General features: G+C 49.9%; 4 protein-coding genes across 4 annotated transcripts; 2 read left to right on the top strand and 2 right to left on the bottom strand.

Annotated features, from left to right (window-relative positions):
* Positions 1-28: 28 nt before the first annotated feature.
* Positions 29-4,033, bottom strand: BO88DRAFT_393249 (putative ATP-dependent permease ADP1). Its single transcript, XM_025705099.1, has 3 exons — positions 2,139-4,033; positions 672-2,087; positions 29-604 (listed from the first exon to the last, which is right to left on the bottom strand). The coding sequence occupies exons 1-3, from the start codon at positions 3,765-3,767 to the stop codon at positions 368-370; spliced, it is 3,282 nt and encodes a 1,093-aa protein (XP_025560136.1). The 5' UTR covers positions 3,768-4,033; the 3' UTR covers positions 29-367.
* A 309-nt stretch (positions 4,034-4,342) lies between these two features.
* Positions 4,343-8,796, top strand: BO88DRAFT_393243 (putative long-chain fatty acid transporter). Its single transcript, XM_025705098.1, has 6 exons — positions 4,343-4,537; positions 4,611-5,059; positions 5,121-5,837; positions 6,257-6,261; positions 6,672-7,462; positions 7,518-8,796. The coding sequence occupies exons 1-6, from the start codon at positions 4,505-4,507 to the stop codon at positions 8,676-8,678; spliced, it is 3,156 nt and encodes a 1,051-aa protein (XP_025560135.1). The 5' UTR covers positions 4,343-4,504; the 3' UTR covers positions 8,679-8,796.
* Positions 8,797-9,187: 391 nt separating this feature from the next.
* On the bottom strand, positions 9,188-12,584 carry BO88DRAFT_437239 (ankyrin; the record flags this gene model as incomplete). Its single annotated transcript, XM_025709617.1, has 4 exons — positions 9,188-11,931; positions 11,990-12,133; positions 12,184-12,407; positions 12,466-12,584. 4 exons carry the CDS (start codon positions 12,582-12,584, stop codon positions 9,188-9,190), a joined length of 3,231 nt encoding a protein of 1,076 aa, XP_025560134.1.
* A 346-nt stretch (positions 12,585-12,930) lies between these two features.
* Positions 12,931-13,983, top strand: BO88DRAFT_115846 (C2H2-type zinc finger protein). The gene is made up of 2 exons (XM_025701309.1): positions 12,931-13,631; positions 13,696-13,983. Exons 1-2 carry the CDS (start codon positions 13,168-13,170, stop codon positions 13,922-13,924), a joined length of 693 nt encoding a protein of 230 aa, XP_025560133.1. The 5' UTR covers positions 12,931-13,167; the 3' UTR covers positions 13,925-13,983.
* The last annotated feature ends 476 nt before the right edge of the window (positions 13,984-14,459 follow it).

Raw genomic sequence — 14,459 nt, 5'->3', positions numbered from 1 at the left:
CCATCACAAACACATGTCGATGACGTGGGGAAACACGTGCTTCCATCCGCATCTGGCGGCTTCTACTGGCCAGCCCGCAAGTCCGCATTATAGCATCACCATCACCAAGTATATGCAGTAGAAGCACCTTCAACAATAATTGACCTCTATTTACATAGATATAACCCGTCATTAGCTAGCTAACGTTGCAATGGAGATCCGTGGCAAGAACAGAACTAAAAAGCAGAAACAGGAAAAAAATGTCGTATCAAAATGCTCATCACGGAGTCAATACCAGTACACAAAAACAACCATAGCCCGTGGGCTGCATAATAAAACAAAATCAAGTGTGTCGGCATAGATGATCGCGATCATCTTTATCAGACTATCACCGCTTCTCTACCAGCAGAATATGCATCGCGCCATATGCGATTACGATGAATGCACCCGAGATGACGGCCAGTCCGATGACATCGGTCCACAGAGCTTGGGTATCAAATCCAAAAGCGCTCAGAATAGATGCACCGGGAACTTCAATGTCGAGGCCGTACTTATGATCAATCAAGGTCAGATATGTTACTTCATTGACGATCAGAGCCTCGAAGCCGTAGTGGAAGATGGAAAGCTATCAGGAGTCAGCAACTTGCACAATATTCTATCAACAAAGCGACAAAAGATTCGTGGATACTCACAGTTTGCAGCCACAAGGCAGACTTGGGAATGGCATCGTGGTTGAGCAGGAGACCAGCGAAGAGCAGACTGAACAGCATCACCAAGCTCCCAATCAAATTGGCCACGCCTCCATCCCGGAAAATAATACCGATGAACAAGCAAATATTGGCGGCCGCTAGGTTGAACAGAACCAGTACCAAGATGAAACGGAAGAATTCGCCCCAAGCCGGGATCAAGCCAGTCATGGGATACACAATGATACCCATGATAATAGGGGGGAGGAGGCGAAGGGGCACAATGTCAAACACCACCTTGGCCGCAAAGTAGGTAATCGGGTGGTAGTAGCCATTAGCTCGCTCGCGTACAAACAGAAGCCGCTCCCCGGAGAATACCGTTAGACTGGTAAGCGTGCTAAATCCAAACAATGCGAGAATGAAGAAGAAAAGACCCAACCGATTCTGGAAGCCCTTGATGTCGTCGGTCAAGCCGTAGAAGAGATAACCGCACAGAACAGCAAGCAGGATAGAAATGGCATAATGCGTGAGCATCAACATAGGATTCCGATACAGGTTACGCCAGGTTCGTTGCGACAGGATCAGGAACTGTCGCAAGAGGCCAATGCGAGCGTATGTCTTGCCGGTTCCAGTAGGAGCAGACATCAGCTCGGGGTTGGTATACCCGTTCGCCGCGCGTGCATGCTGTATGGCCGCCACGATCTCATCATGCACGGAGCGTGCGATGTCCGATGCCGCATAGTTTGCAACCAAGATGTCAAGGTCTGTCTGTCCGGGGGCCGCTGGGGGTAGCTGATCAGGGTCATCCATGATTTGAGATGGAGCGGTTCCTGTTTGACGAGAAAGACGCAGCCATTGCTGATTGTCCTCGGCGGCATCATCCAATGGCTCGTCTTCTTCATCAGTTTTCGGGGTAGGGGGAGCTTCTGGGTCCTTCTTGCGCGAGTAGAGCTGTCTGTCCTGTTTCTGTTTGAGGGAGACGCGCCGCTTACTCTTCGGTCGCCGGTTCGCATCGAAAGTACTGCTGCTATCCTCGAAGCTCGCGTTGGATGCACTAGCCACAGATTTGACGGCTCGCAGGCTGCTTGACGCCGTCTTAGGGGGATCGACCCGCACATCTAGTAAGGGGGAGTTAATCTCGTCGCTGTGAGAGCGGGTCACACTAGCGTGCATCGTGAGGTCGACAAGATAGTCAGCAATGTTGAAGCCTGGTGGGCAAGAGTAACCCGAATGGTCGAAGTATCTTTGGCAAGTGGAGAATGGACCGGAATAGACGGTCTTTCCTTTAGCTAGGAGAATCAGTCGGTCAAACAAAGCAACGATGTTGGAGCGCGGTTGGTGAATTGTGAAGATGACAGTGCGATTATAAGTTTTTGCCAATGTCACCAAGCACTCAATCACATTGAATGCATTGTATGCGTCCTAAAAAGCTAGTCAGAAAAGCACAGTGTTAATTGGGCTGATGCATCTTACCAATCCACTTGTAGGCTCATCCAAGAAAAGAATGCTCGGGCTGGTAACCAACTCGCATGCGATGCCAACTCGGCGCTTCTCACCACCCGAGATGCCCCGACCTCTGCCTTCTTCAGATCCGATCAATTGGTCCTTGATATGGGATATCCCAAGTTGCCTTTCAACTTCAAACACGCGCTGCTCCTTCGCAGCCCTGCTCATGTCTCGCGGCAACCGCAGCAACGCACTTGTCAAGATAGTCTCGTGCACAGTCAGGGTGGGGAGCATAGTATCTTCCTGATCTACAAAACCAATCATACTCTTGAAGTCATGGTCGCTGATCTTCTCCCCATTGACATAGAAATCGCCACGGACGGTACCCCGCTTGTTCTTCCGAGCAAGGATGTCAAGGAAGGTCGTCTTTCCTGCACCCGAGGCGCCCATTATGGCTGTGATCTGACCAGGCTGAGAAGAACCCTGAATGCCACTTAGAATTTCCTTTCCATTCAAGTAGTACGAGACACTGTCCCAATACAAGGCTGCTGGTTTGTGTTCTGCCAGGAGCTTGGCCGCTTCGTCGTCCTCGTCGTCCGAAAGGGGCAGCTGAATGCGACCGAAATACGACCTCCGTGAAAGATACCATACAGACAGAATGACAGCAACGACGAAGAGGGCACATCCTGCGATGACGCCGGCGATAAGAGGGGTGTTGATTTGTTTGACCGGGCGCGTGTAGCCAGGAACATCTGTCCGATACAGACACTCGCCGGCATTGCAATTCAGAGTAATACTCTTGTCGCCAAAAACAGCTTTAATCAACTCGTCCATAGCTGGCTCCTGGAACGTGCTACCATCTTCCGGACTGCCACCCTCAGTGGAGATCGAGGAGAACGTAGCAGGTCCCACGATTGACTCTCGGAGAAAGTCGCCGATATCGATAGATCCTTCCTCGCCACAAAGCATGCGTCCTGGGATACACTCGCAGTTGATGTTTTCGCACGTGTAGTGGGTTTTGTTTTGACTATGAGTAGTCTCCAAGCCCCATTGGCACTTATCCAATCCACAATAGAACGATTCTACTCGGCCCACCCAGAACTGAAAGTTGCAGGTCTGGTCTTCGGCCTCGCAAGAGAACGTCACCTGTGGCTTGCGCTCCTTGAGCTGATCAAGGATCTTGCGATTGGTCACATCACACATCTGAAAGTTCTCTTTGACGGTAACACCCTGTTTGTAGCAAACACCCCCTTCACCTTCTGGCATCATCGCATTGCATGCATCATCCGTTTGGCACACGTTGCAGTTGATTCCTTCCCAGCCATCTTCGCACGAGCACTGGTCGCCCTGCCGGGGAGACCTCTGATGGCCATCGGCCAGCGACCCACACAGAGGCTGCGCGCAGTCATCGCCACCAAACCCTGGTGGACAAACACATTTCCCAGTGAATTTATCGCAGTCAGCAAACTGGGCGCATTGGAACGCGTCTAGTTGGCAGTTGAAGCACGGCGGGCAACCGTCTGGACGATCGTCGAGTGCGGAGAAGAGCGGAGATACGAGGGCGGCCTCGGAGTAGTTGCTCCGTGCTGCGACCGTAGAGGCCGAGAGTGAGAGGGTGAGGGCGAGGGATAGCTGGAGTGACGATGGCAGCCGCATGCTGGCTCAAAAGTGCGAGAGCTGCCTTCGCACTTGAGTTAGTAGGTAGCTGGCAAGCTGATGGGCTGTCGGACCGAGAGACCGGGTGCGGAGTAAGCAGCGACGACAATGAACGCCTGAGAATCACAATAAAGGATAGCACATCTGGATACAATCTAAAGGACTGTAAGGCTTCCCTGACAGGTTCAGGAAAACAGAATATCCACCAACGTGATTGCACCGACACAAACCACAATCAAAGAGCCACGAAAGGAGCGGTAAAGGTGGGTGGGAAGAGGAGAGGCTGGATGGGGAAACAGGTTGAGGCGATGACGAGGGCGGAGAAGCGCCAACCCGTGGCCTGACAGCCTGGGGCACCCACCCAATGATAGCCCGGCGCGATGTGGTATTATCGGGTACCTACCGCAACCTACGTTGCTTCAAAGTAACTACGGCATATACTGGTCTACTGTGGATCATTCTGTCACCTACAGGGCGCGTTAAGATGGCCTCAAATATATTCCGATGGTCCATGTTGACGGCAAGCGTAAATTAGCCGGTCATTCGCTGGATTTGCCTGGATTCATCCACTTCTCCTCCGTTTCACCCAATCGGGAAACCCCATATTCGACTCTCACGTGACTCGGTACCTGAATTCCCCCAGATATAAAAGCATTCCGACTCATTGAGTCATTGTTGAGAAAGGATCGTGTTGTTTTTTGAAGCGAACAAGTGTCTGTCTTTAGAAAGCCTTCGCGATGGTGCACATCAAAGAGTTCGCCGTGGAACAAGTATGACCCCTCCCCAACCGGACAACCCCGCATATTTTAACTATATGAAGCTAACCATGCTACTCTGTGCAAGTGGATGGACAAATATGAAACCACAGCCAAATACAATGTGGCAGAAACATGCTGTGCGTCAATTTCATTTAATGATCTCCGGGAGCTGTCGGAGGACAAGTCCGACCCATTGGATTTGAGCATTAAGCTCACCTACGGAGCTATTCGTGGGTCGGAACGACTCCGGGGAAACCTGGCAAGGCTGTACTCAGATCAGTCACCCTTGCCATCGGACAATGTCTTGATCACTGCTGGCGCCATTCAAGCCAATTTTCTGCTGCTCTATACTCTGGTTGGGCCCGGCGACCATGTTATCTGCCATTACCCCACATACCAGCAGCTCTACTCAGTCCCGGAATCGCTCGGGGCCGAGGTGAGTCTGTGGAAGGCGAAAGAAGCAGACAACTGGAGGCTGGATATCAATGAACTAAAGAGCCTTATCCGTCCGAATACCAAACTGATTATCCTCAAGTTAGTAAACCCCTCGAATTCCACTGACCGGCTTCTCTGATCAAGATATTTCGCCGTACAGTAACCCTCAAAATCCTACCGGAGCGGTGATACCCCAGGAGACATTGAAGGATATCGTTGAAATAGCTCGAAGCTCATCCATCATTGTCCATGCCGATGAGGTTTACCGACCGCTGTATCACTCTGTCGGGGAAGGCCAAGCCCCGCCATCGCTCCTGTCTCTAGGATACGAGCATACCGTAGTGACCGGCTCCATGTCCAAAGCATATAGCTTGGCAGGACTCCGTGTTGGATGGATTGCATCTCGCGACCGTTCAATCATTGAGGCCTGCGCCAGCACCAGGGACTACACAACCATTTCCGTCGGCCAGCTGGATGATGCTATTGCGAGTTACGCCTTGGCCCCCGCGTGTGAGCCCAACCTCATTCGGCGAAACCTTGACTTGGCCCGCCGGAATCTGGCAATCTTGGAGAAATTCATCGAGTCTCATCGGTGGGCGTGTGACTGGGTTAAGCCGCGAGCAGGTACCACGGCATTTGTGCGTTTTAACAACCAAGGCCTTCCAGTGGACGATGTAGCCTTCTGTGAACAACTCCAGCATAAGATCGGAGTGATGTTTGTCCCTGGAAGCTTATGTTTTGGGGAAGGAGGGGATTATGAGGGATATGTTCGAATTGGGTATGTGTGTGAGACGGAAGTGTTGGAACAAGCCATGGAGGCGTTGCGATCGTTCATGGACAGTGAATATAGGAACGTGCCGGTGAGAAACCGGACTTAGTTGAGAGATCTGCTGAGTAAGTTAGAGAATGAATTCAATATCTAGCCAAGCCAAACTTGCATGGACAGTAGCATGCATGCATTGACCGGAGAAAGGTGAACTCAGGTACAACCCGTGCATCAATCAGCCCGTGCATCAACCCGAACATCAGAGTTACTTAATCAATAAGTCTGGCCATAGTCATTGCTCTTATTGTAGTAGCGATGGATGGAATTAGCCCCAACGGAGGCTTATTTTCGGTTATTCCCACACTTTCCACGGACCCATTGGCTAATTCAGCCACCAGCCAACTTGGCGAGTCTCCACCTGATCAACTGGTTTTCTTGTCGGACCATTGAATACAATAGTTCCAGGTTAGTGGAGACCGTGACCAGCTTCATTCGATGCACAACCCATCATTAGCGCTTGTTCCGTCCAGCCGAGGTAAGTCTGTTCACCCGCTCCTCTCCACGTAACGACATACTTACTAGTATTTAAATAGTGAATTGAATGACAAGGATCTTGTTGGCTCAGCCTCATGGCTGTCAACTAAAAGCTCCATCGATGCCAACTCGCGCTCCAACAGTTTCTTTGTTCCTCTGCTAGTATTAATACCCCGCGCGCATCCTCATTTCCGGCTCATCTGCTCGTCTCCTTACTTCCCTTCCTTTTCCCTTTCCTTCCGGTGACCACCAACGGGCAGACCATATCAGTGTGCCGCTTCTTCCGATCCATCCAACATTATCAGTTGGAATAACTCCCAAAATGTCTGCGATACTTGGTCTGTTAGCTCCCTACCATAATTATACATGAAGCATAGCTAGAATTCCGGTACTGACTAGATGATCTACCAGATCTCCCCGTCCCTCTCCCGATCGCCGGCTCGGCGCTGGTAGCCACGCTCGCATATCTAAATGCCAAATTCTCTCTATTCCAAGACAAACATTCAATTTCCTCCATGCTCAGTATAGCTAGTAACTCCAAGTCATCTGAGCGAACCGATCGGGTCAATTTCTTTTACGTCCTGGAGCAGCATGCCCGCGATCCGAAAACCAAGGATCGGCCGTTCATCGTCTACAATGGACAAAGCTGGACATATCACGAAACGTACGTGCTGGCGCTGCGCTATGGCACCTGGTTCAAGCAGGTTCACGGAGTCAAGTCCCGGGAAGTCGTCGCCATGGATTTCATGAACTCCTCGACGTTCGTTTTTATCTGGATGGGTCTCTGGAGTATTGGCGCTGCTCCCGCCTTTATCAATTACAATCTGACAGGGCAGCCCTTGACACATTCGGTTCGGGCCTCAAGCGCACGACTGCTACTCGTTGAGGAGGAGCTTCGCCAAAAGTTCACGTCCGAACAACTAGAGTTATTTGCTTCTCCTGACTTCCGAGACGGAGGTGATTCGGTCAATCTGGTCTTCTTCACCCCGGAAGTCGAGGCTCAGATCCTCGGAATGGAGCCTACGCGGGAGGACGACGCAGCTCGGAGCGGCACTCAGCTGCGCGACATGGCCACGCTCATCTACACGAGTGGAACTACCGGCCTGCCCAAGCCTGCGATTCTTCCTTGGAGGAAGGTCTGGGCTGGTGCTGTAATGACCAATACCTGGCTGAAGATGACCAAGGACGACCGGATGTTCACGGTACGCTTCTTTGATACTCCTGTACTGTGTCTCAATCACACTAATCTCATCATAGTGCATGCCTCTTTATCACTCATCCGCAGCCATCCTCGGTCTCATGCCGTGTTTGTGGACAGGATCGGCTTTGATCATCGGCCGCAAGTTCTCTGCTCGCAGCTTCATGCGGGAAGCCGGTGAGAATGATGCGACTATCGTGCAATACGTGGGTGAAACCATGAGATACCTCTTGGCAGTGCCGCCCGCCATCGATCCCGTCACCGGGGAAAACCTAGACAAGAAGCATAAGATTCGCCTGGCCCTAGGCAACGGTCTGCGTCCAGACATTTGGAACCGGGTGAAGGAACGGTTCAATATCCCTACGATTGCCGAATTTTATGCCTCTACCGAAGGCCCAGGTGGCTTGTTCAACATCTCCTCCAACGACTTTACTGCGGGTGCAATTGGCCGTAGCGGGTTCCTCACCAGTATGATCATCGGTCGTAGTGTCGCTATCGTCGAAGTTGACCAAGAAACCCAACAACCCTGGCGTGATCCCAAGTCCGGTTTCTGCAAGAAGGTCCCGCGGGGCGATCCGGGCGAGTTGCTATATGCACTCAACCCGCAGGATCCCGGAGAGAACTTTGTCGGTTATTACAAGAACAACAAAGCCACGGACGGCAAGATACTCCGCGACGTGTTTCGCAAAGGTGACGCCTACTACCGATCCGGAGATTTGATCCGATGGGACAAAGACGGTCGGTGGTACTTTTCCGATCGTCTAGGTGACACCTTCCGATGGAAGAGCGAAAACGTGTCCACCAGCGAGGTGGCCGAGGTGCTAGGCGTGCATCCGGAGGTGCACGAAGCCAACGTCTACGGAGTGGCGTTGCCAAACCATGACGGTCGTGCTGGCTGCGCCGCCATTGTTCTTCAGCAACAGACACGCTCCGAGGACCAGACCGTGGTTCTCCCTCCATCTGAAGAGAGTCTAAACAGCTTGGCTGCGCATGTGGTGAAGAATCTTCCGCGGTTTGCTGCTCCACAGTTTCTCCGAATCACGGCTGAGATGCAGGCTACGGGAAACAACAAGCAGCAGAAGCACACTCTCCGGACACAAGGAGTGGATCCTGCGCTGGTTCCGGCGAGTGACCGGATGTACTGGCTCCAGGGGAACCAGTATGTGCCGTTTGAGGCGAAGGATTGGGACCGACTACAGGCTGGGCGGGCCAAGCTGTGAGCTGGTCTAGTTAGTGTTTTCTGGATACAGGTAGATAAGTGTCGATATCAATAGCGCTGTATCTTGTTAGTAGACGAGTATCATCTTAGTTTAAATTCATGTGCTGTAGTTGTTGTGCATACTACATCAATGATTGTCATGGTACATACTAATCGTGTGTGAAATGTGAAACTCGAATATAGTTCTGCGCATACTAGCAGTCTCTTAATATGATATAGTGAGTACTATTACCACATACCATATGAAAAGCAGCGTTGATAGGTACCAAACAAAGCTCCTGAATAAATGGTCTCCAAAACAGGGACATGTAGATAGTGTAGTAGGTCTCCAGTCAATCAACCACTGGGATGATCCCATTGGCGCTATATGATAAGTAACCCTTACAGTGTCTCAGTCCCGAAGACGAGGAAATAAAATGGAAACAGATAGATCCGATCGTTCTAAGCCATTAAGAGAATATATTACACATAATACCGGAAAGTCCTTCGTAGTTAGTTGGTCAACATAAATCAAGTACCACTTTCTTCCACCTGATCCTTGAACGATTTCAAGAGCCTCGCGGCCGCCATATGCCCATTATTCTCAGCCAATTCCACGGCACGCCGATATTGCCGTTCACCATCTTTGCCTACCAGCGATGCTCTTTCGTCAATAAGAAGCCGAAGCATGTCAATTCGACCGTGCTCTGCCGCTCCCTCCAAGGCTGTTCTGCCATTGAATTGCGCAGGAGCAGCATTAACGTCTGCGTCTAGGTCGATGAGCTTGCGAGCGATTCCCAGGTAGCCTTGAATGGCGGCAATCTGTAATGCGGTAGCTCCGCCATTCTCTGATGGTGCACTGTTGACATTGGCTCCATGGTCAAGAAGGAGATTGATCAGGTCCATGTTTCCGTTATTCACCGCATGTTGTAGCGCCGTGCGTCGACCCTCGCCCTCCCCTAGGTAGTCAATATTGGTTTGCGGGTTTTTTACTAACCATTGAACTATGGATACCAGCTGGTTCTTGACTGCAGCCTGTAGAGGAGTGAGAATCTCACACCATTCTGGTATTTCCTCACCATCCTCATTCACCCAGTCATAGTAGTAAATATCAATCTCTTGATTCATGTCCACCGCCTGCTCCAGGATATCATCGATTAGCCCAGTGTGTTGATAGACAACTGCCATTGTCAATGCACGGCCGATAATCTGACTGTCCCAGACCCAATATTGGAGAAGAATCTGAAGAGTTGATCTGTCATCCTGTTGTGCCGCTAATTCAAGGACTGATTGCGGGTCCTCGTGTGTGAAATCGGCACCCTCTTCGCAGTACCATCCCTCGCAGAATCCTTGCGGTGCCCCCGTTGGTTCGATACCTGCATCGAGTATGAGTTTAATAGCTTCTTTTTTGTCCATTACAATCGCATATCCGATCGCGGTGGGTGCTCTCCCAACGAAAAAGGCCGAAAGGTGACTCAGCAGATCAATGTCACCAACATGCACCGCTGCAGCAAGGTCACAGTCGGTCACTCTAGCGCCACGTTCCATGATCATCTCCACCAAGGAAAGGGATCCTGCTTTGATTGCGGCTTGCAACGGAGTTTCTGAATGTTCGGAAATATCAAGCATAGTGGGATTTCCGTCAACATCAAGATCATAAGCAAGTAGCCAGTGCGCCAATCCAGGCATTCCAGTAGAAATTGCACGGGTCAGAACTCTCCCTCCACATACTTCGAGAATGTATTTCAGTACACCCCTTTCTTGTAGATACATTGCGAGTTCCAGATTTCCGATTCCTCGGAGCTTTGGCCCAATTATTGTAGCACCGGCGGACTCCAGCATTTGAATGAGCATTAAATCTCCCTTTTCAATTGCTGCTGCAAGCACTGTTCCAGGCGCATCACCGTAGACTTCATTCAATGGTGCACCTGCTTGGACTAGCATATCAACAATGTCGTTATAACCGTTCTGGACAGCAAGGAGGAGAGCTGAAGAGTTCTGCTGTTTACGTGAGTAAGCCATGTGTCTCTGAGCGCCCCACTCTATCAGGAGTTTACTCATCTCCACGTCTTTCTGCTTGAGAGCACGTTCAAGGAGTGATAGTTTCCAGCCCTTAGATGCAGATTGAATGTCAAACCCCGCTTTAAGTAAAAATTGGGCTATTCCTGTATCACCAGCCTCAACAGCGAGGGTAAGAGGTGAAACACAAGGAAACTTATGTAGTCTGTGTTCGACGTTGACACCGGACTGGAGCATTGCCTGAATAATCTGCAAATTCTTTTCTCGGACTGCAAGCCCCACAACTGTAGTCATTTCCCAGCCATTGTCAAACTCAATATCCAAAAGTTCATTTATATCTGCCCCTCTTGAGAGAAGGAGGTTGACCGTCGAAAGATTGTCACACGCCACTGCCCGCGCCAAAGGATTAAGATCATCCCCATCGTATGGTACATTCACGTCGGTGACTCGATCTAGTATCTCAATGAACAGATCCATATCGCTGATCTCTGCAGCAGTTGCGAGACAGGATGGCGTGACAAATGCATTATGAGACAGGAATAGCCTGATTGCCTCAGTATTCTTGCATTTGAGTGCATAATAAAGAGGGGGATAGTCGTTGTACGATAAGTTGATATCGGCCCCGTGAGACAGAAGAAGTTCGACGGTCTCAATGCCAAATTCAAGGCTCGCCATCTGAGCAGCAAATTGTAAACATGTAAGAGGACCGTCGTAAAATGTGTCCACCCGACTATCAGGGTCCATTCCAGCCTCCAACATCATTCTCACAGTGTTCAGTTTCAAGAGTCGCAGTGCACTGGCAAATAGTTTCTCTGCTATGGCCTCTGCGGTGGGCTCTCGAGTTGTTAACAAGATCCCAATGTGCTTCATAGTCTTCCAGCCAGACATGTGCAACAACTTCATCACATTCCGGTCATGGGCATCCATAGTGTCTTTGGATTTGCCAGTTGGACCGTGGGAGACGAAGTTATTAGACAACAAAAATAGTTCCAAGTTAAGACTCTCTGTTGTCGTTCGTGGGGAGTTGCACAACCTTGTGGCGAGGCTACGATGCTGGCCATCGAACTCTTCCGGCATCAGAATACTAAGTCCAGTCACTATACGGGAAAGGCTATTGATATTGGGTGGATGGGACAGCGTCTTCCAAGGAATTATCGAGCCTAGTCGTTGCATCAAGTCTCGATTGATGTTGTTTGTCAAAGCACCAGGGGATTGTGGCGATGTCACAAGGAGGGCGGGCGGTAGGGACGACAGATCTATACAACCGTTCAGGTCAGTTTTGCAGAAGAGGGAGGAATAGCCCTAGGAACATACTATCGTCTCGTCGAGGCTCGAGCAGCTTGGAAAATTGCAACCATGGAAGGGAGTGATTCCAAATGAGCCGCATACCCGGCGTTGCAGGAGTGCAGACAACAATTCCTTCTGGAGTGCTGGGAGAAGGAGCTAAGACTCTATTAGCTGCCTGGGATTCGTGTGAGCAGGATGATATGGGAACACGCTGAACAGACCATTTGGAAGGTTATCCACCGTCGAAACAAAGGTTGTATTGTATCGAGACTTTTTCAGCTTGCTGGGGGGATATTGAACCCCGTCGACATACACTTCGCTCTCTTTCTGGTATTCCCTCTTTCTCTTGTCGACTCGCCGCCCGATAAACTTGCCCTCCGCTGAGGTCAGAGAATGATTTTTCCGCAGGCCCCATCGCTTGAAGTATTTTTCGTACTGTGACTTTCTATTTTGATATGAGCTTCTCTGTGTCTGTAGGTGCAGTAGGGTAAAATTGTACTGACCTTTCATCGAACCCGTACTTAGTTCGCATATACTCCCTGACTTCGCTCAATTTCTGGCCTTCATGGATGTAGAGACGCTCCAGTTCGGGCCGGTAGGACTCCCAGATGGCGTCAGCCATGCTCGGATGTTGTGGTCTTGTGCCTGAGAGGTAGAAGGAAAAGCGTTCTTTCCGGTGGGAGTCAGCCTGGTACTTATAGGGGAGTAAATGGTGAGGTGCACATCAGCCTGGTGCGCCAAAAAGGACCAAGTACACGTAGAATTACTAGAGCAGTAAGCCTGACGAATCAAGGCGTGGGCGGGAAGGTACATACCCTGCCAGTTTCCTTCCTTCTATTGGCGGTTTCCAAAATCTCGATGCACCTTCTTTAGCCCTGCCAGGGGGCTGCACGAATAGGAAATCGACGATGGTGGAGCGCAGCCATGTTTAGCGTCTTGCCTGAGTATCACCCTCTGGGATTGGTCTCGTCCAAAATCTTGGGATGATAAACCGTGGGCTGTCACAAAGATCCCCGATGATCGAATGGATCAACATGTGCCAGCGTAAGCCCATCCATCTATACAGAAAAACACAGCACGAAGGCCCTCTCTAGGATATAAAAGGGCACCTTTTCTAATGACCTCTGGCCAATTTCCAGCACCAAAGCACTCATTGAAACCTGAATCATCTCTTTCGCCATTACCATTACCCATCCGAGTTCATCATGGAATGGCCGACCGGTTTTTCTCTAGGGCTCCAAGAGGATACTACTAGTACCACTGCTGGTACTCATCCAGACCGCCTCCCCATCAGTCAATACCTCTTTCATCAGTCATCAGCCGCTCCAGTGTCCCAGCCAGACTCCTCCATCTTTGCAAATCACGCCTATGGGGCCTTTACCTCGATTACTGGTCCACCCCGTAGTATTGAACCGCGTGTTGGCACAGTCAATCCGGCGGGGGGTCCTTCAAGAGACAGAAACATTCCACCACAAGGCGGTGTGGCGCAGACTGCCCAAGCGTCTTTTGCCTATGAGGAAATCCCTGCCTTGTATGCTTCCACTCGTATTACTGGTGGTCAGCCCCTGCGACTACCAGTAGACTGGACGGATAGCAATGCAGACACGAACCCAACCTGGGTTGCCCCCAATAGCGCCATGAGCCACCAGCCACACCCAGCTCCGGGAAGGTATGCGGCCCGCTTCATCTACTACCATCAACATGGCATATTTAACGGTACAATATTTATGCAGTAGAATCCCTCGTGCCCCATCTAATACCCATAGCCCACCAATCTTTGAGTGCAAATGGCGAGGCTGTTCCAGCTCCACACGGTTCAGCACTGAAGGGGACCTTGTCCGCCATCTTAAATCAATCCATATCTCCCCAGATGCGTATTCCTGTTCAGTTTGTGGCAAATCCTTTGGTAGGAAGGATCACCTCCGTGACCACCAGAGACGTCGTCATCGTTGCTTGGTCTAAGGCTCTCTGTGAATCATTCGTGTTTCATATAGGAGTTTCCTGCAATATTCTCCTTTCATCATCATCATCTTCGTCTTTCTTTTTTTTTTTTTTTTTTTTTTTTTTTTTTTTTTTTTTTTTTTTTCTTTTTTTTTTTTTTTTTTTTTTTTTTTTTTTTTTTTTTTTTTTTTTTTTTTTCTTTCCCCCCTTTTCAAAATAAATTTATATCTACTCCGTATTGTTTCTATATACCTGTTTGGGGCCTTATTAGCTGCTTTCTCATTCCATGTTTCCCTTAATAGTATCTGATACTATATACAAAGTTTGGGGAGAACGATATAATAAAAAAGAATTCGATCTTATATCATCGGCGCTCGATATTTGATAAACAGTATCGAAAGAATTCATAGGTCTTCCGTTTACACTATCTCGTACCAACTGTTATGGGGAAGGTCGAAGAAACAAAAAGTGGGGTACCCATGTCCACATAACCGTTCGGCGAGCACTCAGCGTGACATTAGGCAATTGTTTTGGCAGTCTAATCTTGGCAAGAAAT

The sequence above is a fragment of the Aspergillus vadensis genome (assembly GCF_003184925.1).
Source record: "Aspergillus vadensis CBS 113365 unplaced genomic scaffold BO88scaffold_21, whole genome shotgun sequence".
NCBI classification, from domain to species: domain Eukaryota; kingdom Fungi; phylum Ascomycota; class Eurotiomycetes; order Eurotiales; family Aspergillaceae; genus Aspergillus; species Aspergillus vadensis.
This window is presented reverse-complemented; position numbering and strand designations above follow the sequence as displayed.